Source organism: Manis javanica, chromosome 2 (genome assembly GCF_040802235.1).
Source record: "Manis javanica isolate MJ-LG chromosome 2, MJ_LKY, whole genome shotgun sequence".
NCBI classification, from domain to species: domain Eukaryota; kingdom Metazoa; phylum Chordata; class Mammalia; order Pholidota; family Manidae; genus Manis; species Manis javanica.
Genome location: NC_133157.1, coordinates 153763244 through 153789712, shown reverse-complemented (window position 1 = coordinate 153789712; position 26469 = coordinate 153763244). Strand labels below are relative to the sequence as shown.

The 26469-nt window shown below is 34.8% G+C and overlaps 1 protein-coding gene across 1 annotated transcript in view; it reads right to left on the bottom strand.

Annotated features, from left to right (window-relative positions):
* Positions 1–5350: 5350 nt before the first annotated feature.
* Positions 5351–26469, bottom strand: part of MTFR1 (mitochondrial fission regulator 1) — a 48359-nt gene continuing 27240 nt past the window's right edge. Inside the window, exons 4-8 of the mRNA XM_036998239.2 lie at positions 19727–19842; positions 10410–10645; positions 8454–8697; positions 7710–7878; positions 5351–6907 (exon numbers count right to left, since the gene is read on the bottom strand). Of these exons, the coding sequence (XP_036854134.2) occupies positions 6839–6907; positions 7710–7878; positions 8454–8697; positions 10410–10645; positions 19727–19842 (834 nt within the window). The 3' untranslated portion in view covers positions 5351–6838. The remainder of the gene's footprint in view (positions 6908–7709; positions 7879–8453; positions 8698–10409; positions 10646–19726; positions 19843–26469) is intronic.

Sequence of the window (26469 nt, the reverse complement as noted above, 5' to 3'; positions counted from 1 at the left end):
TATGAGAGATGCCCTCTCAAAAAAAAAAAAAAAATCAAACGAATATTCATATTTGACCTGATTGTTTATAGTTCATAATGCGTGATTAAAACCGAAAGTTTCTGTGATGAATGCCCTTGTACTGTTCACCATTTAAGAACTTATTCACTATGTAAGAATTTGTTTACCATATAAGAACTTGTTCGTTATGCTTCAGAAGATTGGAGACTGATGAGAATAGGCTTGAGATGGATTAATGATTGTGCATTGAGCGTTGACTTCCCTATACAGAATTTTATTGTTGTTAACAACCATTTGATCAATAAATATGAGAGATACCCTCTCAAAAAAAAAAAAAAATCCAGGAGTGTGATAACCTCCAGCTCTGTTTTTTTTTTTTTCCTCAAGATTGCACTGGCCATTAAGGATCTTTTTTTGTTTCCATATAAATTTGAGGACTATTAGCTCTAGTTCTGTAAAAAATGCTATTTGTGTTCTGTTAGGTATCACACTGAAGCTTTCAACTTCTCACCATCAAGTATGATGTTAGCTGTGGATCTGTCATATTGGCCTTTATTATGTTAAGGTATGTTCCTTCTATACCCACTTTGTTGAGAGTTTTTAGCATGAATGGATGTTGAATTTTGTCAAATGTTCTTTTTACATCTACTGAGATAATCATATGCATTTTATCCATCCTTTTGTTAATGTGGTATATCACATTGATCTGCAGATATTGAACCATCCTTGCATTCCTGGAATAAATCCCCCTTGGTTGTGGTAAATGATCCTTTTAATGTATTTTTGAATCCAGTTTGCTAATATTTTGTTGAGGATTTCTGCGTCCATACTTACTAGGTTATTGGTAACTTTTTTTTTTTTGTACTTTGTATGGGTTTGGTATTAGGATGGTATTGGCCTCACAAAATGAATTTGGAAGCATCCCTTCCTCTTCAACTTTCTGGAATAGTTTAAGGATAGGTTTTTACTCTTCTGTAAATGTTTGGCAGAATTAACCTGTGAATCCATCTGGTTCTGGAATTTTGTTTTTTGAGAGGTTGTTGTTATTACCAATTCTTGTTACCAGTAATTGGTCTGTTCAGATTTTCTCTCTTCTGGGTTCAATCTTAGAAGATTGCATGTTTTAGGAATTTATTTATTTTTATGTTGTCCAATGGTATGTAATTTTTTAGTCATCTCTTATAATTGTGTTTCTATGGGATCAGTTGTATCCTTTCACTTCTGATTTTTGAGTCTTTTTTTTTTCCTGATGAGCCTAGCTAAAGGTTTGTCAATTATTTTTTCAAAGAATCAGCTCTTACTTTATTCTTTTGTATTGTTGTTAGTTCCTAATTCATTTATTTCCATCTGATCTTTATTATTTCTTTCCTTTTATTAACTCTGGGCTTTGTTTTTTCTTTTTCTAATTCCTTTTGATATAAGGTTAGATGAGATTTTTTGTTTGACATAGGCCTGAATCACTATCAGCCTTTTAGAACTGCATTAGCTGTATCCTGAAGATTTTGAACTGTTATGCTTCTATTTTCATTTGTCTCGTTATTTTTTTATTTCTTGATTTCTTCTTAACCCGTTAATTGGTTAGTGATACTGTTTAGCCTCAACTTTGTGGTTTTTCCAGTTTTTTCTTGTAACTGATTTCAAGTTATATACCCTTGTGGTCAGAAAATAATGCTTGATGTGATTTCACTCTTCTTAAATTTACTGAGACTTGTTTTATTGTCTTACATGTAACTTATCCTGAAAGATGTTTCATCTGAACTTGAAATGTGTATTCTGCTGTTTTTTTGGTTGGAATACTGTGTGTTTGTGTGTGTCTCAAGTCCATCTGGTCTAATGTGTGTCATTTAAGGCTGTTGCATTACTGATTTTATGTCTGATTTATCTATTGGTATAAATGGGTTGTTAAGAGTCCCCTACTATTATTGTATTGCTATCAATTTTTCCCTTTATGCTGGCAGTAGTTGCTTTATATATTTAGATGTTCCTCTCTTGGGGGGCATAGATATTTACACTTGTTTTATTGCTGGGCTGAACCCTTTATCATTATGTAATTTCCTCTGTCTCATTAGTCTTTGTTTTAAAGTCTGTTTTGTCTTATATAAATCCTGCTACTCCAGCTCTTTTTCATTTCCATTTGCATGGAATATTTTTCCATCCCTTCACCTTTAGCCTTAGCATGTCGTGAGGTCTGGAGTCTCTTGTAGGCAGCATATAGATGGGTCTTTTTTTTTTAATCGATTCAGTCACCCTATCTTGATTGGAGCATTTTTTTTAGTCCATTTACATTTAATTATTCATAAGTATGTATTTATTGCCATTTAGTTAATTCTGGTGGCTTTGTCGTTTTTCTCTGATCCTTTCATCTTTTGCTCTTTTCCTTTGTGCATGACTTTAGTATTATATTTAGATTCCTTTCTCTTTACCTTTTCATGTATCTATTAGGTTTTTTTGGTTATCATGAAGTTTATATGATATCCTGTTTTTATAAGTCTATGTTAAGTTGATGGTCACTTAAGTCCAAATCTTAACAGTACTACATTTTTAATCCCCTTCCTCAAATGTCTTATATATGTCACATTTACTTTTTATTGAGTGTTCTCTTTAGATATGTTTACTATTTTTATCTTCTAAACTTCATACTAGCTTTTAAGTGATTAATCCTACTACCTTTACTATGTTTGCTTTTGCCAGTGAAATTTTTCCTTCCATAATTTTCCTCCAGTTGTGACCTTTTCTTTTCCTCTTAAAGAAGTCCCTTTAATGTCTCATAAGGCCAGTTTAATGGTGGTGAACTCCTTCAACTTGATTATCTGTGAAACTCTCCTTCAATTTTAAGTAACTTTGCTAGGTAGAGTATTTTCGGTTGTAGGTTCTCATTTGAGCACTTTTAATGTATCATGCCACTCCCTTCTGGCCTGTTCCTGCTGAAAAATTAGCTAATAGTCTTATGGGGTTTCCTTGGACATAACTAGTTGCTTTTCTGTTGTTTAAGATTACCTTTAATCTTTGGCATTTTATTACTATGTCTTGGTGTGGAGCTCATTGGTTTCATCTTGTTTGAGGCTCTCTGTGACTCCTTAACATAAAGGTTTGTTTCTTTCTCCAGGTTAAGGAAGTTTAGAGATCTTATTTGTTCAAATAAGTTTTCCACCCCTTTCTTTCTCTCTCCTTCTTGGACTCCTGTAATGCAAATGTTAGTATTTGATGTTTTCCTAGAGGTCCCTTAACCTATTCTCATTTCTTTATTATTATTATTATTTTTTTTTTGCTGGTCAGCCTGAGTACTTTTCATTATCTTACAGATTGCTCATCTTCTGTATCCTCTAATCTGCTGTTAATCCCCTGTAATGTCTTTTCCATTTCATTCATTATATTCTTCAATACTTTAATTCTGATTTTTTTTTTCTCTTTGTTGACGTCCTCCCTGAGTTCATCTATTCTTAAGTCCAGTGAGTACCTTTATACCGTTACTTTGAACTCTTATCAGGTAGACTGCTTAACTCCATTTCACTGTTTTTTACTGAAGTTCTATTCTCTCCTTTGAGGCATATTCCTCTGTCTCATTTTGTTTGTGTTGTTTCTATGAATTAGGTGAAAGAGATACCCCTTTCAGTTGAAGCAATGGCCCTGGGATAGACCATGCGCACCTGGTGGCTCTAGTTGGCTGGAGGCCAGGTGAGCATGGGCTTAGGGGTGTCCTGTTGAGTGTTGTGAGGGTACCACTCTGGTAGGACTCCAGACCCCAGGTGGGCACATTTGGGCATGGGTGCAGTGGCTGCCTTGGTACATCTGGAGCTAATGCACATCCAGACCCCGTTCCAATCTGAACTAGAATGTGTGGTGAGGAGAGGAAGGAAAGTAACAGTGGTACTCGCCAGCACCTCCAATCCAAGAGAGAATTCCAGCAGCTCCCCTGCCATTTGGCAGGGACTCTAATTTGTAAACTGGCTCTGTTCACTTACTTACAGTCTAGTTGCCCTTTAAACCACAGGGTCTTTTTTCCACTGTGCAGGTAAAGTGAATCTTCATGTGTGTCCCTCAGTGGTACACACATGTGTGTCCCTCAGTGGTACCCCTACCCCTGTCTACTGCATGTCTCTCTACTGGGGGTGGGGTTCCCACCATTACTTTGTCTCCATCTCTCCACCTGCTGTTTTTTTCTGTGATCTATTGCATTGTGCAGAAGCTGTTCACTCAGCCCTTGGTTCTTCGTCAGAAGGAATTGCTCTGTATGAAAGCATGAAAATTTATGTGGAAAATTTAATTGACTGTCTTAATGAGAAGGTACATGGCTATAAATATTTGTATCATTTTCTTTTTATACAGAAATCCGTTGACATGTGATTTTTTAAAAGTCTAAATCCCACAACTAAGTCCTCTGCTCTGGTGGTGTTTTTCCTTCATATTTGTGACATACCATGATATTAAAAAATTATTTTTAAATAATAATAATAAAATAAAAAAATAAATAAAAGGTTTAGATTTGGTTTATATGTGGGAGGGGTTCAGTTCAGGTTCTTCCTGTGGTGCCATCACGGACCTCCCTCCCTCACATTAAGAGGACAGCATTCTTTTACAGAAGGGCCTATGACTGGACAGATAACCAGAACTAAAGACTGTAAATCCTACTATTCAACCCCATGGCCATGAAAGTAAATTCAAAGGATGACATCTTTTTCAAGTGCCAGGGGACCACATGTTCTAGAAGAAATCAGTCTACTGGAAACTACAGTGATCTCATGTAAAATGATGTAAGTAAAAACTTATTCAGCAGTCTAACACTCATAGAATTTGTTCAAAATCATTATTTCATTTAATCCAAAAACACTTTTTTTAACTAAGCATTATTCTCATTTTAAAAACAGAGGTGTGACTTGACTTGACCAGAAGCACATACTCAGATCTTGTATAGCTTCAAGTCCAGTGCTCTTTGACTCATACTCACTGAGAGTATATAGTGAGTTCCTGGAATATCCAAAATCATAGTAGGCAAAATATTATAGGTGTGAGAATCATGAGGAGAAACTCCTTCCAAGTGACTGCCTTTCTTCTCTTTTAATGTTGAAATACCTTTAGAGAACTGTATTGTTAAAAAAAAATGCATGTTCTGCTTCTGGTTTTATCAGAATGCAAAGGGTATTTAAGATTTTCAAAAAACACCCATGTAATACTAACAATATTAAGTTTTAAAATAAAAAAATAAAGGTAAATAAGATGTGATATAATTTAAGGGAAAATGCAGGAAGCAAATTATTCTAAAGTTACAGGGGCAATATAAAAGAATATTACCTATTGTAAAACACACACACACACACACACACACACACACACACACACATAGGCATTATGGTCCAAGGAAAATAAAAGTTTGCTTTATTTCAGAACAGTAGCTTCCTTATATTGGAGCAGTGGCCAAAATTCAATACTGGTAACAAATTTAAGAGGTCAAAAATATGTAAGGTGAATTTTCTTTCTTTTAAAGGCAGAATTTCTAAACCATATAAATCAGGAACAATGTACATTAACATGTAAAATAAGCCAATTCAAATTTAAGCTGAATAACCAAACCATATAAACTACCTTGGCTACTATATTCTAATATTTAGACCATCACACATATTTTCAATAACTTAGAAGTGAATGTTTAATCTTCTCATCTCTTAGCCTCCCAGAAAGTACAAGGTTTTCTTTTTAGCTATATTTAAATAATCCAAATAGTCATGGTAGGAAATTCTGGCATTAACTATAGCTGAGTGTTATTTAACAGAAATAAAATCATGAAAATGTACCACGCATTTAAAAACAATGACTTAAAACAATTTTTTCAGCCCTGATGAGAAAGGCAGTTCTCCACTTTCTAGTAACGCCTAAGGACTGTGTCACATAACATAATCCAACAGACCAGCATTCTGAACAATGATAAACAACATAGAGGAAATTCTTTCGCCTGTCCAATGTTTCATTATAAAGCTACTACTGTAGTTGACCAATATTAAAAAATTTTTTAACTCCATTATGCTAACATTTCCAGAAATATTAACTTAGCCACAAGTCATCTTTACTATGCCATTTATTAAACTGAAAGGAAAGGAAGGTGGCACATTCTGGTTTCTACTTTAAATTAGTTCCATAACCTGACTCCTCACTATTCGAAAACCAGTTTCTTCCTCACTTCCTCACACTGGCAATGAAGTAAAAGCAGCTTTCATGGTCCCTGACTTCCATTTAAAGGGAAGTATTATGGAATTTGATTAGGAAACATCTTGTTCCCACTCAAAACACCATCTCGAGAATATGTGAGAGAAAATCTTAAGATCGAAGTTCTATTCAAGGCAAAGATTCCATCAAATACTTCACTCCAACAACTGGGTTCTGCCAGCCTTCCCAGCAGCAAACAGTAAACAGTCACTGAAACAAATGATGGGAACAGTACCCTCACTGCTGTCACTGCTGAATTTTACATACACTGTTTTATGTCCAAATACGTGCATATAAAACATTTGTACAGATAAATTAGTGTTAAGATTTAAAAACATCTACAAATGTCCTGTCCTTGTTCTGTAATCTATAAAATTGTTTTTGAGACTGGAAACCTAAACACCCTGGCACCATATTAAAAACATGTCAGAAAACATATGGAAAATTTCAGAACAGAACTGACTTCCTTATAAATGCAAATACAAACTTAGAGTGCTTTTGTTACTGCTTAATCCTCAGATAAAGGGGACCACTGAATATTAAATTCATGTATTTATTAAATTGTATTTATTTCTACTGACCAAACAGCCCTAACAAACCAACAGCTGGACCAGCATAGTCTTTCTTAACCCAATATCTATTAGAAAGTTGAAACATTTTCAATTAAAGCCTTCATTTTTCCTGTAGACTTCAACATGTGTGGCCCAAACTAGGAAAGAAAAAACAAACAAAAAGTATTAAAGATATTGGTTAACTTAACAGTACTGATATGCCCTGTTCCCAATCATAGATCAAAGGGCTGGGTATGTCCTATGAAAAACCATGCAGCTATCTAGATAATATGTTAAAAACGTGATGAGTCAACATATTGTTATAAACACAACATATCAACAGAACCAAAGGCAAAGAGGACACTATTAGTTCCTAGAAAACTACAATCATCAAAGCAAAACCCTGGCTTAGTCCAATTTACTTCTCTTAGTAAAAGAAGGAAGTACAAAATTTCAATGTCTAAAGAGTGATTTTAAAGATACTGCCTTTCTAAGACTAGGTAAGCACACAGCCCCCATCTTTGTAACCTGAATAATTAATATCTGAGGGCTTGTGTGAAATCTGCTCCATCCCCACCTGTGACATGGCACACATCCTGCAAAACCCAGGCCAAATCTCACCCCTTTCAGAAAACTTTCACAGGGGCCCTAAGAGAAAATGATGCTTCTTTCAGTATCTATATCACAACATACATATTGTCCTAAGGTAAGTGTTTTATTATAATGAATTTCATGAACTTCATTATGCTTAATATAAATAAAACACATCATGGAAAATTTAACATTAGAGATACTAAGAAGTAAAACCAGGGATTAACTTTCACTTCCTTCTTTATGCTCTTGTATAAGTAATCTATTTGCAGGTAGGGACTAAATTCTGTAGCATGTCCTTCCGCATCTTGCAAAGTTTGGTAAAATGCAGGTGCTCAGCAATGCTGTACAGAGCGACCTAACACTCACCGGCACTGTTTCTGAGGTGGCCTCGGATTCAGACTTTGGAATTCCTTTTTCAACTTCACCTTGGCTATCACTTCGATACCGGTAAGCAAATTTCTTTTTCAGAGCCTCTGCTATGACGGCAGCAGGATCGGTAGCATCTGCTGGTTTGGGCTTTATATCTTGTTCTGTCCTTAGAGAAATAAACAGGAACCAAGGGGACATTTCAATATGCTGGCATCCCTCAAGGAAGTACTTTGTGTGCCTATCCATGCCTGACAGCACTTCTCTAGCATCAGAGATACTCAATAAATCTCAAAAACTCAAAGATACTCAATACTGACACACACTGATAGCAGTGAGATGGATTAAAAGCTCTGAGAGTATAAAAGGTACCCAATGACCAGCCCCTCACTTCACATCAACAGCACTGATTATGTTCTCCTTCAGGGCAATTACAGTTCTCTTCTCCTCTGTAAGCCTGGTGAGTACCACAGAGCACATGACAGCTTTACTCAAGACTAAATGAAAGGGCTTTAAATGTGATGGGGATAAAAAAAAGTAGCCTGGGAATGTTTATTTTGCATTTAACATTGAATACAGTTAATGTTGGTTAACTTAGGAGCCACTAGGGCCCATCTTTTTAAATTAGAAACTTAGAACTATTCATGGTAGTCATGTTATAAAACAAAGTTCTCAAGAAGCTTAGTATTTTGTTTTACAAGAGATAAAAAAATGGGAAGTGAAAAGGAAAGTAAATATCCTCACCTTTTTACTGACCGAAGTTTTACACTGTTCATATCTTTAAGTATGTCTAGCATATTTGGCATATCAGGTTTCTTTGGATTGTTCTCCACCAAAGTCTTCCCAGCACAGGCCTTTTTCTCTCTCCGCTCTCTAATCAGGTCAATAGCTGACACACTTGGGTGGGGCCCTGGCAGAGGGAGGGGCGGCGGAGGGGGCGGTGGAGGGGGTGGTGCTGTGGTAACAGAAGTTGTAGAATCTAAATCACCTACAGAAATAAGGAAATATCAATTTAATACAATGGTAATAGGCAAATAAAATATTTTTAAAAGCAAAATTGTGTGAAGGACTTTTATATCCCTGAAAACAATATTCCTAAAAAGAATCTGTTATGTAAGCAGAAAGGAAGTTTTAGTTACTTACTTACAATCTAAATGCCTGAATTTCACTCACTTTTATCACTTAATCCCAAACTCTCCAGATGGAGAGGTTCCATTAACTTAATTAACAGTGACGTTTTTGTGTTATCATATGTTCAGGTCTGACTTTTGCAGTTTGTAGGTTCTTTTAGATGGAATATAAAGCAGTCTGAATTGCATAAATACTCTACATAACAGTTTGACAATTTAATACTATAATAACCATTTGAAAAAACTATTGATAAATTGATGGTTCATTTTAGGCATATTTACGTGGTAGGCATATTTATGTGCTGAAGGCATTTTAAAATAATCACATTTACTCCCACAATAACCCCACGTAAATATGCCTAAAATGGACTTATTAAACATTAAAGGCCTGCACTGACCAGGATGCACCTAAAAGAAAAGTTTTCCATTTATTCTTGAACAAATTCCTGGAAGAAAAAAAAGCATTATATTTAACTGCCAAAACAGGAAGTAACTACAAGTTAAAATAGCTATTAATGACCAAAAAAATTCACCGGATAATTAGAGGTTAGAGAGGTGTTCATTAGGTGAAATATAGTGATTAGGGGGAACTTGATGCAAAAGAGTTTACTCATGGGACTGAGACTGTAAAGAGAGAACATCTAACATAAATTCCCAAATTACTATTTACAGCATTTTCTTAGTCTGCCAGAAGAGGGAAGTAAAGCAAAACAGAAATGCAATTTAAAGTTAAAAGAAGAAAAGGGCAGGATTTTTGGTTTTTAAAAAGTTCAACACTGACGACTCCAGGCACTGGGTGCCGGGAGTGCACGTGCCCTCTGTCCAGCTCGGCCAGACTCAGGTGGGATTAGGTTTCCGTGGACGATTACAGTGAACTCCAGAAGAACAAGTGAAGTGGTTCAGAGGCAGAGTAACCGTCCCGCCCTTTAGTCCAACCAGGACTCAGGAACAACTAGGAAAAACAACCATGACTTGCCAGCAGATTAATGGGCTAGGATTTCAAGGCTGTGGTTTCTCCTCCCAGGTGACAATGCCACACTAATAAAAGCAACAGTATTAGACCAGGAGTCAAAAGACCTGAATCCAGTGTCTATTCTGGTGAAGAGAAAATGACTATTAAGTAGCTACTATGTGCTGAAGGCATTTTAAATAATCACATTTACTCCCACAATAACTCCATAACACAAGTGCTATTATCCCCATTTTAGAAAATGAAAGGGAGGCAGAAATCCAGAACATGCATGCAAGTAAAGAGCACTCAACCCTGGCAGGGCTGTTCTGATACTGCCTCGTGTTTGACGTGATTGGTGTTATCCTCATAGACAACTGAGCTTCCCATGGGACTCACATGAGCCACAACTTCCTGTATGAATTCCAGTGTTTTCCAAATACACTGACTCATCTTCTCTGACAGCACAAACCACCACTTATACACGTAGGTCCTGTCCAGGCTGCAAGGAGTCCTGACCCTGGATTTTCTGACAACCCCAATGGCTGTTACTTGCAAACAAATTTTACAATTAGCGCTACTTCCAGTTTTATGGTTAAAACAAATGTAGGACTTACAGACCTGCAATGAGATTTTGCTGTTCTTGCAGGGTCACGATTTTGGCAATCTGAGCTCTTAGAGCAGCAAGTTCATTCTCAAGAGCACAGATCTTCTGCAGTGCTTCCTCATTGGCTAGTGTCGGAGTCTTTAGTTGAGGCTCTTCTGGACTCAGGTTTGGTAAGGAAAACTGCCTGCCTGGGGGCTTCTCGAAGAAAGGAAGGTCATCCTGAAGGGGCTGCCTTGACCTGATCTCTGTCCTGCAATTAAGACAGAAGGTGGCTGTCAGGGGCTGTGTAATGGCGTATGTAAAATCATCGTTGCCAATTAATCAGAACAGAACATCTGAGAACCACATCTGACCTTATAAATCCCTTCCTGTAAATCTCAAACTACAAAGCACCTGTCAACCTGATGTAGCTACCTTCCATGCTGGGTTTCTTGCAGCCAGCACTCAATCTGCATATGACATGCACAAGCCAACACTGCCAGGAGACATGACAGAGTCCAACAATGTTTTTGCTAGTTCATGTTTGTTTGAGCTAAGGTGAAGAAACTTTTTAATGCTCTGAAAAATGGCAAACTAACTACTGGTTGTATTTGACAACAAAATCAAATCAGTAATCCATTAGCCCTTCCCCAGGGTCTCGGCTTCTGCATTTCAATGTGCCTTCCGCATATGATAGTACACATTAAATTGCAAGACATTATAACAGTAAGGGACCAAGCATCAGAAACTGAAAAAGAGAAAACTAGATAGACCAATGTCTCATTTTCACTTGGGTGTAAAACAAAAAAGTTTTTTAATGTGTACAGCTGCATAGCAGCAAACAATTGTTTTGGGTTGAGAATAAAATCCAGATTTCTTTTCAACTGTTAATTTATATACTTACCCATTTCCTGTTTTCTGCAATTAGGTTCTCCTGGCCTCTAAGCTATTCTTCTTTTCTTCTAGCTTTTCTGAGATATAACTGACAATTAAGTATTGTAACTTAAGGTATACATGATTATTTGATATGCACTTACTTTTGTAAATAATTACCACAATCAAGTTAATTAACATCCCAGTTTCCCTGTTTCCTGTGGTCATAAGAGTTTTGGCTAATAAAATGTAGGCAGAATGTTAGTAAGCAACTGAGGTAGGCTGCTTAAAGGCACATGACACCTCCAGAAAGTGTTTCCCCTCGGCCTCACTGCCTTTGCCTCCCTGAGAGCCTGACTGCAAGGTGATGACTGGCTTTGAGAGGCACAGAGGGCCAGCAGCTAACCTGGGCACGGACACCAATGCTAAGCATGGCAGAGCACTAGCTACTCTGGATGTTTTTGATTTCAGAGAAAAATTAATTACCTTGAGGGAAAAATGAACTTCCACTCTGTTCAAGTCACCATTATTTTGGATGTCCCTGTTACATGTCAAACTTAGTCCTGTTATAATATTCACCAACATTAAATTCTATTTTAGTTCTCCTCTAACTGGATATTGGTATTATTTATTTTTGCTTGAGAGTTGTGGTAATTCTTCATTCTGTCTTGTGTTTTGAATGGGAGAATTCTTGGACCTTTAGCTTTTGGTATTCACTGAATCAAGGTGTTTTTCTTCATATCTAATTTTGGTTATGCCCTGCTAATTAAACTATTATACATGGGGGGGTGTCTGCAAATTGTTTTTTACCTATTTTGCTTAATAAATTATTACACAAAAATATCTGGAGAATAAATCTCTGTTGTTACCTAACCCTAGCTTACCTAGCAACCAACTTTAATAATACTAACTTTATTAATTTTATTTGATTTGGATTGTTTGTGGAACAGGGAAGTATGTTTGGCTTGGAAATCTCCAATTACCATTCCCTTTCTTAGCCCCACACTGGGAAAAAACAGGTGATGAAATTTATATAAAAGTACTGAAAATTAAACAGAGGTAAAAACTTCTATAAGGAACAGTATGAATGCTTTATTAGATATTTTATAATATGTTCTTTGAAAAATTATGTTATGTAAGTTACAGATTAGATGGCATGTGCTCTAATCAACCTGTATTGAAGAAAATAATTGTAATGAGACATTAAAATTTTGGGAAAAAAAATCACTGTGGCTTTTTGTTGATATAACAGGCTAAATTCTGACTGGTACCTACCTGTCATAGGGCAGGTCATAGGGCAGACCTGTCATAGGGCAGGTCAAGTAATTCTGTTAAACAGCTAGCTCTACGCTTCAGTGAATATACTATGTTACAAGTAGATAGAAATTAGTCAATCTATTGAATTAAGGTTTTGGGGAGGGATATTAGCATAGAGTAATTGTATTTAATATCAGGATAATGTCCAATATTCCCAATATGCTTCTTCTGCTATAATTTTAATTTAACATTTCATGTTTTTAATAAAACTGAAGACAATAATGATTTTCTTAAAAAAACTTTCTTGAAAGAACTCGGGAAACTGCTGGAGGGCAGGACAGTGGTAATGATAAAATTCTAGTGTTTAAAACATGAACTGGGTAAAATAAAGAAATCTCAAGTAGATGTAGAATTAAAACAGCAGAGAAAGAAGGAAAAGTAATAGTAATGGAGACTGAGTTCAGAGTCAGACAGCGATCAGCAGTCGAGTGTTCTGAGGATGCAGGACGGACACCACTGCCATGGACATCAGGGGTGAGGGGCACTGGGGCAGAAGTGGAAGGGAGTAGAAGGGAGAAACACAGAACCTGCGAATGAAGACTCATTTCTATTCCTACCACCTTCCATTTTTTATGAAAGATTAATTTTGCTTTGTGCATCAAAACACACCCAAGAATGAATATATTCTGTATTCATGTCTGTGAGTGGAAGTGAGGATCATTGTTTGTTTTCATTCTATGTATGAGTGCAGAGATTTCAGGAAGTGTATATAACAACAGCAAATAAAGTTAAATTTTGGATTTAACAATCTCTAGGGCAATTAAACAAAAAATGATTACTATTCAACAACTATGGCTCACTTTAGTAGAGTTTATCCTCCCTAAAATTCTCCTACACATCATGAGATCCAAAAATAATAAGTGCTTACAAATTTTAAAATGTTGCCATTCACCTACGCCAATCTTCAAATCCCATGAACATTTTTTACTCTTCAACATCCAGAATTGAAATATGAAAATTTGATTAAGAGATCAACTACATGTTTGAATAGCTTACTTTCTTTAAAATATCTTCTATCCAAAGTAAATTGTAAGAGAAAATGAATATTCAACAGTAACTACAATGTTAAAAAAGAGAATTAAGCTTCTATATCTCCCCATTAACTCCTACAGATCAATTTTAACCTTTTTTCCAGCTACTAAAAATTAAGTACAAAGCACTCATTAATCTTGAAAACCAACATACCAGCAAAAGAAAAAACGTTTAGGTCCTTTAGCAAAATATGTTAAGTAACAGTGTCAGATCATCTGTATTTTATGTGTGTAGTATTTTTATAACTTTAATTATACAGATTCTACATTTCCCTATATGAAATAGTGTTGATGGCTATGGGCTCAAACAAAGCAATTACGGGAAATGTGGAAGTTTAAATGTGGATTTTTAGAAGATGAAGAAAAAATTCTGAAATGATCATGTCTTCTTAAAGACATGGAGAGAGGTGACATTTACAGAAGCTTGAGAACAAAACACAGCAACAGAAGAGCTGCTGTGTAACATTCCTGGGTGTGGAAAATGCTTAGATTTTATGAAAATTCTGACAAATCCCTTCCTTTAAGAGTAGAAACACAATCCTTTTCCCACAGATGTGTTTTATAAGACAGTCAACAAATAATTCATTCTCAGAACCAATCTGTTTGGCCATCCTTCAGAATAGAGGGCTACTAAGAATTAGAATAGAGAGGCAGGATTTATCCAAACTAAAAGAAATACTGTTTCTGGAATTTCTGTGTAGAATTAAAAAAATTTCAAGAAACAAAAGCAAATATAAAAACACAAAAACCAAAACCAGACATCAAATATGGATGACCCAAAAAATTTAATAAGTAAATAAACAAACAAATAAATAAATAAATGTAATGATATAGGCAGGGTGAAAGTAAAAGAATAGAAAAAAGATATATTATACAAACATACAACGAAAGAAAACAGTTGTGGCTATATTAATATTAAATAAAGTATCCTTAAAAGGAAAGAAACTGATCAGGGATTAAGAGGGACATTACATAATAGTAAAACGATAAAAGGCATAGCAATTCTAAATGTGTATTCATCAAACAGCAGTCCTCCAAAATACGTAAATCAAAAACTGATAGAACAGAATGAATACACAAATTCACAAATACATTTGAAGACCTGAACACACATTTTTCAAGAACTATTAGAACAAAATGAAAATAAGGAAGAGTTCAAGGAGAATTTAACAAAACCACCAACAAACAGAATCTATTTGACGTTTATAGACATTCCACTTACAACAGCTGAATACACTTTTTTTAAGTACCCACAGAAAATAAAGCGAAGTGGCACATATCCTGGACCATTAAACAATAACTCAACAAATATAAAATAATGGGAATACACAGTGTGTTCTCTGACAACAGACCTAAACTAAAACTCAACAACAGAAAAATATAGCAAATTTCCAAATATTTGAAAACAAACTTCTAAATCATCTTGGGTCAAAAAAGATGTCTCAAGGGAAACTAAAAAATATATGAATGGGATCAAAATATATCAAAATCAATACAACATATCAAAACTTGTGGGATGCAGCTAAAGCAGTTTTTAAAAGGATATTTATAGCACAAAGTGCTTGTATAGTAGTCCCCCCTTATCTGCAGGACATATGTTACAAGGGGAAGCCTGAATTTTGATAATACTGAACCGTATACATACCATATTTTTTCCTATATACACAGACCTATGATAAGGTTTCATTTGTAAATTAGACACAGTATGAGATTAAGAACAGTAATAATAAAATATAACAATTATATTGTAATAAAGTTATGTGAATGTGGTCTCCTCTCAAAATATTTTACCTTACTGTACTCACCCTTCTTGTGATGGTGTGAGATAAGGATAAGGGGGAGACTACCATATTAGAAAAAAGGATAAAGTCTCAAATTGGTAATGCAAGATCCTAGAAAAAGAACAGCAAAACAAAACACAGAGCAGAAAGAAGAAAATAATAGGAGAAGAACAATAAGCTGAAAAAATACAAAAACAAGAGAAAAATCAAGGCAAGTGCTGGTTCTTTGAAAAGACTAATAAAATTGACAAATCTTTAAAAAAAAAAGGAGAAGATAGAAATCACTATTGTTAGCAATGAAACAGGGTATATCACTACAGATTTTGTAGACATCAAAGGTAGTAAGGAAAAACTACAACAGTTCTACATACATAAATCTGACCACTTAGATGAAATGGACCAATTCCTTGCAAAGCACAAATGATTAACATGAAATTAATAAAACAGTCCCATAACTATTAAACAAACTGGACTTGTAGTTAACACCAGTTCTGCACAATCTCTTCAGAAAACACAAAGGGACAATTTCCAATTCATTTTATGAAGTTAGTTTTACCCTGATATCAAACCAGAAAAAGGATTACACAAATGTAAAACAACTATAAAATTCAAAAAAAAAAACCAAAAAACAAAAAGAGGAGGCCTGTAGGCTCCAGCTCTAACTTTACAGAATTCTTACTCTGACAACAAAAGCACGATCCATAATAAATGAAAAAAGAAGCCTTTAACTGTCCCAATTTATGTGAGAGAAAATGTTTACAACCACCTATCTGACAAGGACTCTTATCTAGAATACATAAAGAACACTTGAAAAAAAAGCCAATTGGAAAATGGGAAAAAGACATGAAGAGATATTTCACCCAAAAAAGATATAAAGATGGAAAATAAAGCACATGAAAAAAAATGCTCAACATTAGCTACTAAAGAAACACAAATTAAAACCACAATGAAATATCACTACACAGCTATTAGAATGGCAAAAAAAAAAAAGGGTAAAACAAACAGTGACAACACCAAATGTTGGTGAAACTGTAGAGAGGCTCAATGATCCACACATTGCTGGTGGGAATGTAAAGTGGTGCAGCCACTCCTGAAAACAGTTTGTCAGTTTCCTAAAAACTAAGCATGCAACTATCTTATGACTCATATGATCCAGCAATTACATTCCCTAGGCATTCATCCCAGAGAAATGAAAACATACATTCACTCAAAATCCTATGCACAGAGGTTTATAGCAACTTTATCCATAAGAGCCAAAAACTGGAGTCAATCCATATTTCCATCAACTAGTGCTTGGTTAAACAAAATGTTGTCCATCCATACCAAGGAATACTACTCAGTACTAAAAAGAAACAGACCATTGATATAAATAACAATCTGGATGAATCACTAGAGAATTATGCTTAGTGAAAACAGAGCCAGTCCCAAAAAGTTGTATATTGTATGAATCAACTTATATGACATTCTTGAAATGACAAAATAGTGAAAAGAGAAAACTGATTAGGAGCGGTTGGAGCTGGAAAGGAAGTGGGGCGGGGTGGGGGGTGGTAGGGACAGCACAACAGGGCAACACAAGGATACTTGTGGTACAGAAATGTTCTGCATCTTGACTTTGCCAGTGTCAATATCCTGGATGTTAATACTGTACCACGGTTTAGCAAAATGTTAGCATTAGAGAAAACTGGGCAAACAGTACTGGAAATGTTTCTGTATTATTTCTTACAACTATATGTGAAGAATCCACAATTATCTCAAATAAAAAGTTTAATTAAACAAATAAAATAAACATCTTTAAAAAAAAGCACTCTACCTGCTAGTCCTGCAATACCTGGTTTTTGGTAACCTACTGCTATGTCCTCAATGCTACTTGTCATTTAAATCAAATTTCTTATTTGATCTTGGATTACATAACTCTTACTTTATGCAGCTAATACCACTCAAATGAAATTATTCCTGCTGAAATCAATAATAATCTTCCAACTGTGAAACAAAAATTGCTAGTTCTTGGTTTCCCCAGCCTCTTAAGTACTGAACACTAATGACTTACTCCTCTAAGAGCTTACTCCTCTTTTCATGAAACTCTCCTGCCTCTGACAGTTCTCCTGCCTCTAGAGCTGCTCCTTGGTGGGGTGAGGGTAGTTCCTCTCTTTCTCTTTCTTTTTTATCCTGATTCATTCCCAAATGTTAGCTTTATCCAGGGTATAAATGCTCTTCATGTCTTCTATGTACTCCTTCAGCACTGGATCTATTAGCCATTCTATCTACATGCTGAAGTACAACCATTCTTTATCAGTATCTAGCTACATAAACTGAAGAGCAATGTCACTGTCACATAGGAAAACTCAAACACAACATATTCTACATTGGACTACCTCCTCCTATTCCCACCTACCACAAAAAAAAGTTTTCCTATATTCCGATGAAATGTTCCATTATTCTCGTAATTAACCCAGCCAGAAACCTGAGAGTTACCTAGACTCTTCCCTTCTCAACTCCAATATCTAAGAAGTTCCTAAGTCTTTTCAATACTACTGAGTATCTCCTGACTTTGTCCCTCTCTTCCATGAATCTGTCAATTTCCTTAGTCACACTCTTATCACCTCTTATTTGGCCTATTTCCTGGCTAGCTCCCTTATGTTCTTCATTCTGTTTACAGGGAAACTTAACTCAAACACAAATTTGATTAATATTATTATGACATTAAATTTCTTCCATGCCTCTACATTGCTTTCAGGAAGAAGTCTGAATTTCTTAGCCTAACATACATTACCTTTAAACCTTGACATACTTTCTTTCCATATCCATCTCCTACAGCTTACCATTCTCTGTGACTCTCTAACTCCACTGAGCCATTTTGGACTTTCCTAAATAAGCCACGTTAACTCCTATACAGTACCTTTAAACATATTGTTCACTTTTCCTCAAGTACAGCCTTCCTATCTGATTAGCCCCTCTTGACCCTTATCACTCCCCTCTGGCATCCCCTACTCTGAGAAGCCTTGCTAAACCTCTCATCCTACAGTGGACTTGTCTATTTACTTAGTAGACCCTACAGTATCAATATTATTGATTTCCTTTTTTAATCTCCTCTAGCAAACTAAGTATTCCTAGAAAGCTGGGACTGTGTTTTATTTTATCTCTATAACCTTCACACCTAAAATAAGAATGAAGAGTTGAATAATATACTGAATAACTGTTTATTAGATTGAAGGATTATTGAAGTCGATAATTTATTTAGGCTCTTTCAAATAAATGGAAGCGCCTCTCTAACTCTTACTCATTGTTTCTTTTGAATCAAAACTCATCCTGACTCACAATTTTTAGGAAACATTTCTCCAATGATTACACTAATTTTGTAAATATGGCCCTCATTGATTCCTTTGCCCCAATAAAACCATTTAATTACTCTGCTCATCTAACATATTTATGATACTTCTTTCTGGTCTCTCATGTTAGAATGTAAACTCATGAGGGGAAGGAATTCTGTAATTCATCAGGTCAGTTATATGACTCTAGGAACTTCATAAATACTAGCAGAAAAGAAGACTACACCAGAAAAACAACCAAGCGGGTTACTAGAGATCAAATTAAGCTATTAAATAAATACCATTTGACCCAGTAATTTCACTTCTAGAAATTTACCCAAAAAAAAACCAAAAACAAAATCCCTGATTTGGAAAGATATATGCACCCCTGTGTTTATCACAGCACTATTTACAACAGCCAAGAAATGGAAGCAACCTAAGTGTCCATTAACAGATGAATGGATAAAGATGATGTGGTACATATACACAATAGAATATTATTCAGCCATAAAAAGAAAGAAAGAAATCCAACAACATGGATGAATCTAGAGGGTATTATGCTCAGTGAAATAAGCCAGGCAGAGAAAGACAAATACCATAAGATTTCACTTACTTCTGGAATATAAATACAAAGGAAAACAGAATGAACAAACAGCAGTAGAATCACAGACACTGAGAAGGGACTGGTGGTTACCATGGGGGAAGGGTTAGGGTGGGTAGGTAAGGAGTCTGAGGGGGATAAAGGTGCACAAAAATTCTTAATCATAATGTAGCCTGATCATGGGGATTATAGTACAGCATGGAGAATATAACTAATGATTCTATAACATCTTTCTATGTTGACAGATAGTAGCTGTACTAGTGGGGGGAAGATTTAGTAATATAGTAACTACTGAACCGCTGTGTTGTATACTTGAAACTAATGTAAGATTGTATATCCATTAAACAAATAAAACTAAATAAATTAGGCTATTAAAAGGAAATGTTGCTAATTATTTAAAATAATAAATATTGCAATTCAGCTCTGACAGACTTCCAGACTCACCTTCGTCTTGTTGAACACTCTCCTTTTTCTTTAACTACCCATGCAACATCAGCAAAAGAGGCCACTGCATCCTCTCCTGGGTGGCTGGGGCTCCATTCTGTTGTAGGACTGGTAATCTATAAATTACAAATAGAGAAAGTTCTTCATCTGGCACCAAAATGTTGGAATAAAACTTTCTAATCACCTAAGGAAAATCAACTCTGGTATTACAGACACATGAGCAATTTCTAACATTTCCACTGAAGGTTCTCACGAAAGGAACCATTAGTTTTGTCATACTGTTGCCGAATAGTGTATGACAGTCTCTGAATTACAATTTAACTTTATTCAATTTTTAAAATTGAATTAAAAAAACACTCCATTTATCCTAAAACATTACAAAAGTTTTTAAGCATTAGAAATCAATTTTTTCTGAACAGATTTAGTTTAAAAAAAACATAGGAACAAGAACAAGCAAGTGATCAATTTTGCTAAATTTGGGTATATATTTAAATGGATAGTATATAGATATGCTGTTATAATGCTGAAAATGCATTTTTTAAAATTCCCAAATCTCTTGATTTTTAAAAATAAGTACTAATCATATTAAAGAAGAAAAAATACAAATAGCAAAACAGAACATTCTAGCTAACCTTAGATAAGGAAAAGAATATTTTGAAATAAACACAGCAAAGAAAAAGCATGCAAGTTCTGAAATTTACCTTGAAAAAATGTGAAGTTAATTTAATTCAATTAAATTTAAGTTTTAAATATAATGCCTAAGGTCAGATAGCCAATGAGTAATAATTTATAATGAAGTTATAATAAAGATTAATATAATACTTCCTTAAAGGTAGAGGCTTAAATAAAAAAGAAAATGCAGACTTTTTAATTGAAGAAAAAAGTTAAAAGGCCAAAGAAATTTACTTATCAACATATTTATCAGAAAGGTTCTACTGTAACCCATGCTTTGATGGAACTTTTTAAATACTATCACTGTCAGTTCAAGCTTTTGTAAGCTATATTTAAATAATGCTTCTTCCTCAAAAGAAAATATAGCATGTAAACACATTAATACTAATACAGTTTAAAATTCTAAATATCTTCAGTTATGAATAAAATTTTAACTGAACATATAAGCTGCTGGTAAGTGCATCCATTCTTATATCAAAATTATCTAACATCAATTTAAAGAAGCACTAGAAAAATTACATTTTAATAATAATATACTCAGAACAAGTATTTAAAATGCCTTAATTGCGGCTTTTGGGAAGGATGGGAATAAAGGCAAGAAAGAAAAAAAGTTGTATTAAAAGAGTAGAGATTTAAGAATCTAATTACGTGCAAAGAAAAAAGTTATAAAAACTAATAAGGGAACTAAAATGAAAAAGACTCTTAGAATACCAATGTTTTAAAGCATGTAGTGGAATAATTGAGGACAGAAGAGAAAAAAGGTACAAGCTTCAGCAAGTACATTGTCAAGTAATATGATCAAAAAATAAAAATAATAAAGAAGTTATCTGTACTTCCCCTTAGGGGTTTCAGAATAAGTCAATGAATAATCAGATATTCAGTAAATGGGTATCTTTTTTTTTTTTAACAAGCCAAAAAAGTACTTTAATAAGGCAAGGTACACACTCAAGAAGAGTGCAGTTCACACATGCTCCAGAGGTAAGCAGCACAGTAATTTAGTTAAACAAAGTACATACTCAAGGAGGAAATGCCGGCTTGCTCCAGAGATGGGCAGCGTATAAATGGGTACCTTATACAACTTAAATAACATGACTGAACTGGGCATCACATCTAATCTCAATAGCCTGAGAAATCTGGTAATACTCTGTCTCTATCCATTACTGAAGAAAGAATGGCATATTAATTTTGCCCTAACATTGTAATAGGGAGATTCTAGGTAGGTTGTGCGGAGATCCTTGAACAGGAAGGTCCCCGAGCCCTGCGGAAGCTCCTAGAAGGTATAGTACTTAATGGGCTGTTTGTATAACTGAGAGATCATAAAAGTAAAATCTGATTGTATCTTCCTAAAGTGCTAGTTCATGAAGATCAATCTGATTAAAACTTTTTAGAAACAAATTTTGTTCCAAATACAGTTACTACTTGGTAGGAAGTTAGTATGTTTAAGACAAATAAAATCTACCTTTGACTAGATGTCTTACATTCCCATAAGTTCCATAACTGCTGTTTTCATCCTATATACTTTTGTTTATAAGAGGAAGCAAAATGAGACTTCTCTAAAAATAAATACTAAAAAATATAAAAGTCAAAAAATTAAAAAAAATATATATATATATATGTAAGTCAACCCATTTTGTGGAAGCTTTTCAAGTATTTTAGAATATAATTAAAGATCAAACAATATTTCTCAATTTTACATCTGTAATACTTCACATACTAAGCATGAAATGTTTTTTACAAACTTAAAAAAAATTTTTTCCATAAACTCAGTTTGCAACCATACTAAGAACTAATTATATTTCATCACTGAAATACCATGTCTACAACATGCACTCAATGAGATTAAAATGTTAATAATATCATCAAAAATTATTCCAGAATTGATGATGGTATCATTTCTAAATGACATCCTGCCCCAAATAGAAATATTACTTGATCTTTAATTACACTATATAATAGTTTTAATATTTAAGTCACATCATCTACACGATAACAGTGATCTATGCCAGTAAAAAAGCCTAACAAAGTCCTTGGAGAAAATAAACTCATTCAAAAGACAAAACTGAAAAAACAGTAGTCTTCTTTCATTAAAAAGACCATCTCAATTGTTGCTGACATGTGCAATAAGTAACCTAAGCATGGAAAGGAAAGGAAATTCACTTAGTTAAGTACCAGTTAAAGTGAAGTCAGTGCAGGCAACAGGACTGACAGTATGAAATTCTCAGAGGTATGATTTAGATGCCACTAGTGACATGCATGGATGACTGATGGGGAGTTTGAAAAAGAAAAGGCCAAACTTACTGAAGGGTCCAGCAAGGTCCTGTCCTTCCTGTCCTACCACAGCTACTCTTAGTAGGGAAGAACAAAACAATGAAGAGAACAGAATTTTTTTTTCAAAATCAAGGGCACTATAAAATTTAAAATTAATTTAGTGCTTATTGGTTTATAATCATGCAAATTCCTTTAAGAAAATATGAAAAGCAGTTCAATCAAAACAAAAATTCAGTGGTAGTATTCTATTTTTATTGACTTTAAGACATTCACTTCAACATTTGATACAATTTATTCAAAGTTCAGCTACACTTCAACAACTTTGCTAAACTTCAGATAATATATTGTGATAATGTAAAACTGTACCACAGAAATTGATTCATTTAATAAAATGCATCAAAGAAATATACAAAACTTGTACAAAAGTTGAAACAGAATAAAATATTAGAAGAGCCAACACTGTCCTCTTGTGACTTTTCATAAAATTAATACACTTGTACCACGAACTAGGCAGTTTCTCACTAAAAAGGATATAAGAGCAAATATACTGGTCTATTTTACTACCATTTGTTTATAGCTAAATGCAAACATATATTCTTAAAAGCAACACAATAAAATAATAATCTTTTCTACTTAAAGATTTTTAATTTTTACTTATAGTTTTTTTACTTACAGATTTTTCTCTTTTTCTACCAATTCCTGCCATAATAAGAAAAACTGAAATCAGAATTTCTGTATTTTAATATAATGACACAGTGACGCCAATAGGTCAAGCAATGTATCTGTGTAAAGAACACTAAGTCAAATATTGTTTCTGAGTAATGTGGCCATTTTCTAAAGCTTTCTATCCACCACATGCCTAGAATGGGGGAGAGGTTGAAGTGGGAGTGAGGAGGAACAGGGAGAAGGAAAGGGACCAGAGAGACAAAAGGGAGAGAAATGTGTGACCCAGAGCTAAGGAGCAAGTATCTCTATGGAGAAACAAGTCTTTAAGAAGTCAATTACTGGGAATGAATAAAGTGTCACAAACAGTTATTTAGAGGCTTCAAAATAACTATACCAAACTACTGAATTTATAAGACATAATATTTGTATTTGTTTACACTTAACAACCATTTTATAGATACTAAGAAATGGACACCACACAAGGTATGACATCACATACTACCATAGTCCGGAATATCAAATAGTAACTGGAAAAGTGTTGAGTGTATCGGTTATTTTGTATTAATCCAGGTATTTATCTTCAGATGGCTCAGATACCAGACCACCCTGCTACACTATATCTCCCTCCTTCTAGTTCTGACACACAGGCCTTGCCCTCGTTCCCCCAACAGTAACGTGTGTATTCCCTTGGACCTCTGCATGTACTGTTCTCTCTGCCTACACCACCACCTGCTCCATCCTGCTCTCAGCTCTTGACAGGCTGGCTCTTTCTAATCCTTAATTGTGATCCCTCCAGACAGGTCTTCCCAGACAGACCACGAAAAACTAGATTTCCTTCCAAGGATTTAGTACAATTGTAATTACACGTTTATTAGCATATTTATTTGTGTAAAATCTCTCCCACTGAATCATTCTAGTAAGGGTAGAGATCACATCTGGTTCACTACTGACCAACACCTAGCGTAATGTATAGGTTTTAAGTTTATTTGCTATATAAAGATGGGCAGTGACAAGTGGCTGTTGTACTTCCAGATTTAGTCACAGTATGTGAACCTTAGTGAGAATCTCATTTATTACTTGTTTGGTTACTGAACATTCCCTTCTCCACCAATCCCAACAATCAGTCCCAGCAAGCCAAGAAAAAAAGCCAGGGGTGGGCTGCACAGGGAAAAAGGTAGTCTAGGTCAGTTACAGAGCTGGGGTTCAAATTGCTATACCACACCACCCAGTCCCCATCCACCCAGTCTGGTAGTTGTAGTATTCAGCATCTTTTTTCTTTTTTGCCTGTTTTTCAAGTTGGCATTTCTTACCATAATAAGGTGCTCCTACATTCATGCTTTTCTTTAATGTATACCATTCCAATTAATAGATAAATTGCTAATGTTTTAAAGAAAACTTTAATCAGCAAAATAATAGAACATAATCTATGCCTGAAGTCCTCAACCTCAGCTGCGTAAGAAACTCCTGAAGAGATTTTTAAAAACAAATGTATGAAATTCATATTTAGTAAGCCTTGAATGGACCTATATTCTTAAAAAGCACTGAAAATATTTTTGTAAGGAAGGTGGACATATAAAACTACCTTGGAGGGTAGGGCCTGAGTACAGGTATTATATTTTTTTAAGTTCCTGGTGATTTAAATATGTAACCAGGGTTGAGATCCACTGCAAATCACAAACTCAGCACCCTGTTCCTCCCAATCTCCCAGAGCTCAATAGTTTTGCAAGTTCCTCTACAATCTGAATTTCCTTTTGGTTTCATGAATCTAGTATAAGAACTAAGAGAAAAAGAAGACCCTATTTATCCACTTTGACTTCATTCTGGCTTCCTACCTCCAAGGCGGCCACCATAGACAAATATAAGAAATGTGACTCAAGGCTGAAATGTACATATCTGAAAGATATTAAAGTGCCAGGGAAAGTTTATTTTTCTTCAATTAAAGTAACTGAAGGGAAGGGTCTACAGATCCTGTTTTGAAGGTCAAGTATCCAACTCATTTCTAGCACTCTCGAAATGAAGTACAGGGAAAGCCAATAAAGCCTATGGGGTTATAGGCAGGTCTTCCAATGACACAGCAAAGACACACTGAATGCTTTCACATGCTTTTTAAACATTTTTTACCTCACTTTATTTCCAACTCAATATTCACTGTACCCATTAACTGGGTGAAGGTATAAATAAATACTGATCAGTATTCTGATTTGTTGCCCTAAAAATATACAGAAATCCAACTTGTAAAATCACGTAGTTGGATTACGTGAATACCAAGTAAGTTAATTTGCTATTCAACTGTAAGGCAGCAATAATAACATAATCACCACCACTAGTACACTGTCACTATTGACTTAGTATGCAGTAGCTATTATACACAGGCTTCACTTGGATTACTCGGTAAAATCCTCAAAACACAAAGTAATGTGCCTGTCTTGCCTTTCATTTATATGAGTTTTACCTGTTTGAAGATTTATGGATCAGTGGATAACAGTGAAACGATGGTGTGATCTAGAAAGAACATACTGAGGCTTAAGAGTTCAGAGGTGAAACTGGGGGTGACAGACCTGAGGAGTTGCCTATGAGCATGAATACTAGAAAAGGAATACAAGTGAAAGTAGCAGAGGAAATAAAGAAAATACTAAACTAAGTTTTAGATAGATTCTCCAAAGACACTGAAGTCAGGACAATGGAGGGACTGATTTTGACTACCAAACTCCTGTTTCTGAACTGACTCATGAATGCCACAGTCACAGGTTTAATCCATTTTGATGTTTGTCTCATGCCTATGGCCCTATAGTGGTGTCTACCCTCCCAAGGTCCACCTCTGGATCACTAGTTCCAGACTTTCTATAGTAGTATTAACTCCCATTGGACTCTTAACAATCCAAATACATTCCATATCAATCAAGCATCAAATGAGCCACAGAAAAACTGCATTTTCAATTTTATTACTCTAAAATGTATCCTTTATATTTTTTGATGACTATTTTTTTTTTACTACATGAGAAATATAAAAAAATGAAGAGGATACAGAGGAATAATAATAGATTTAAAATATCTAAGTAGCGATTTGGCTTAAATATGGCAGCATGAGAGGTGAGACAGAGAGCTCTTCCTAAAACCACATATAGTATGAAAATATA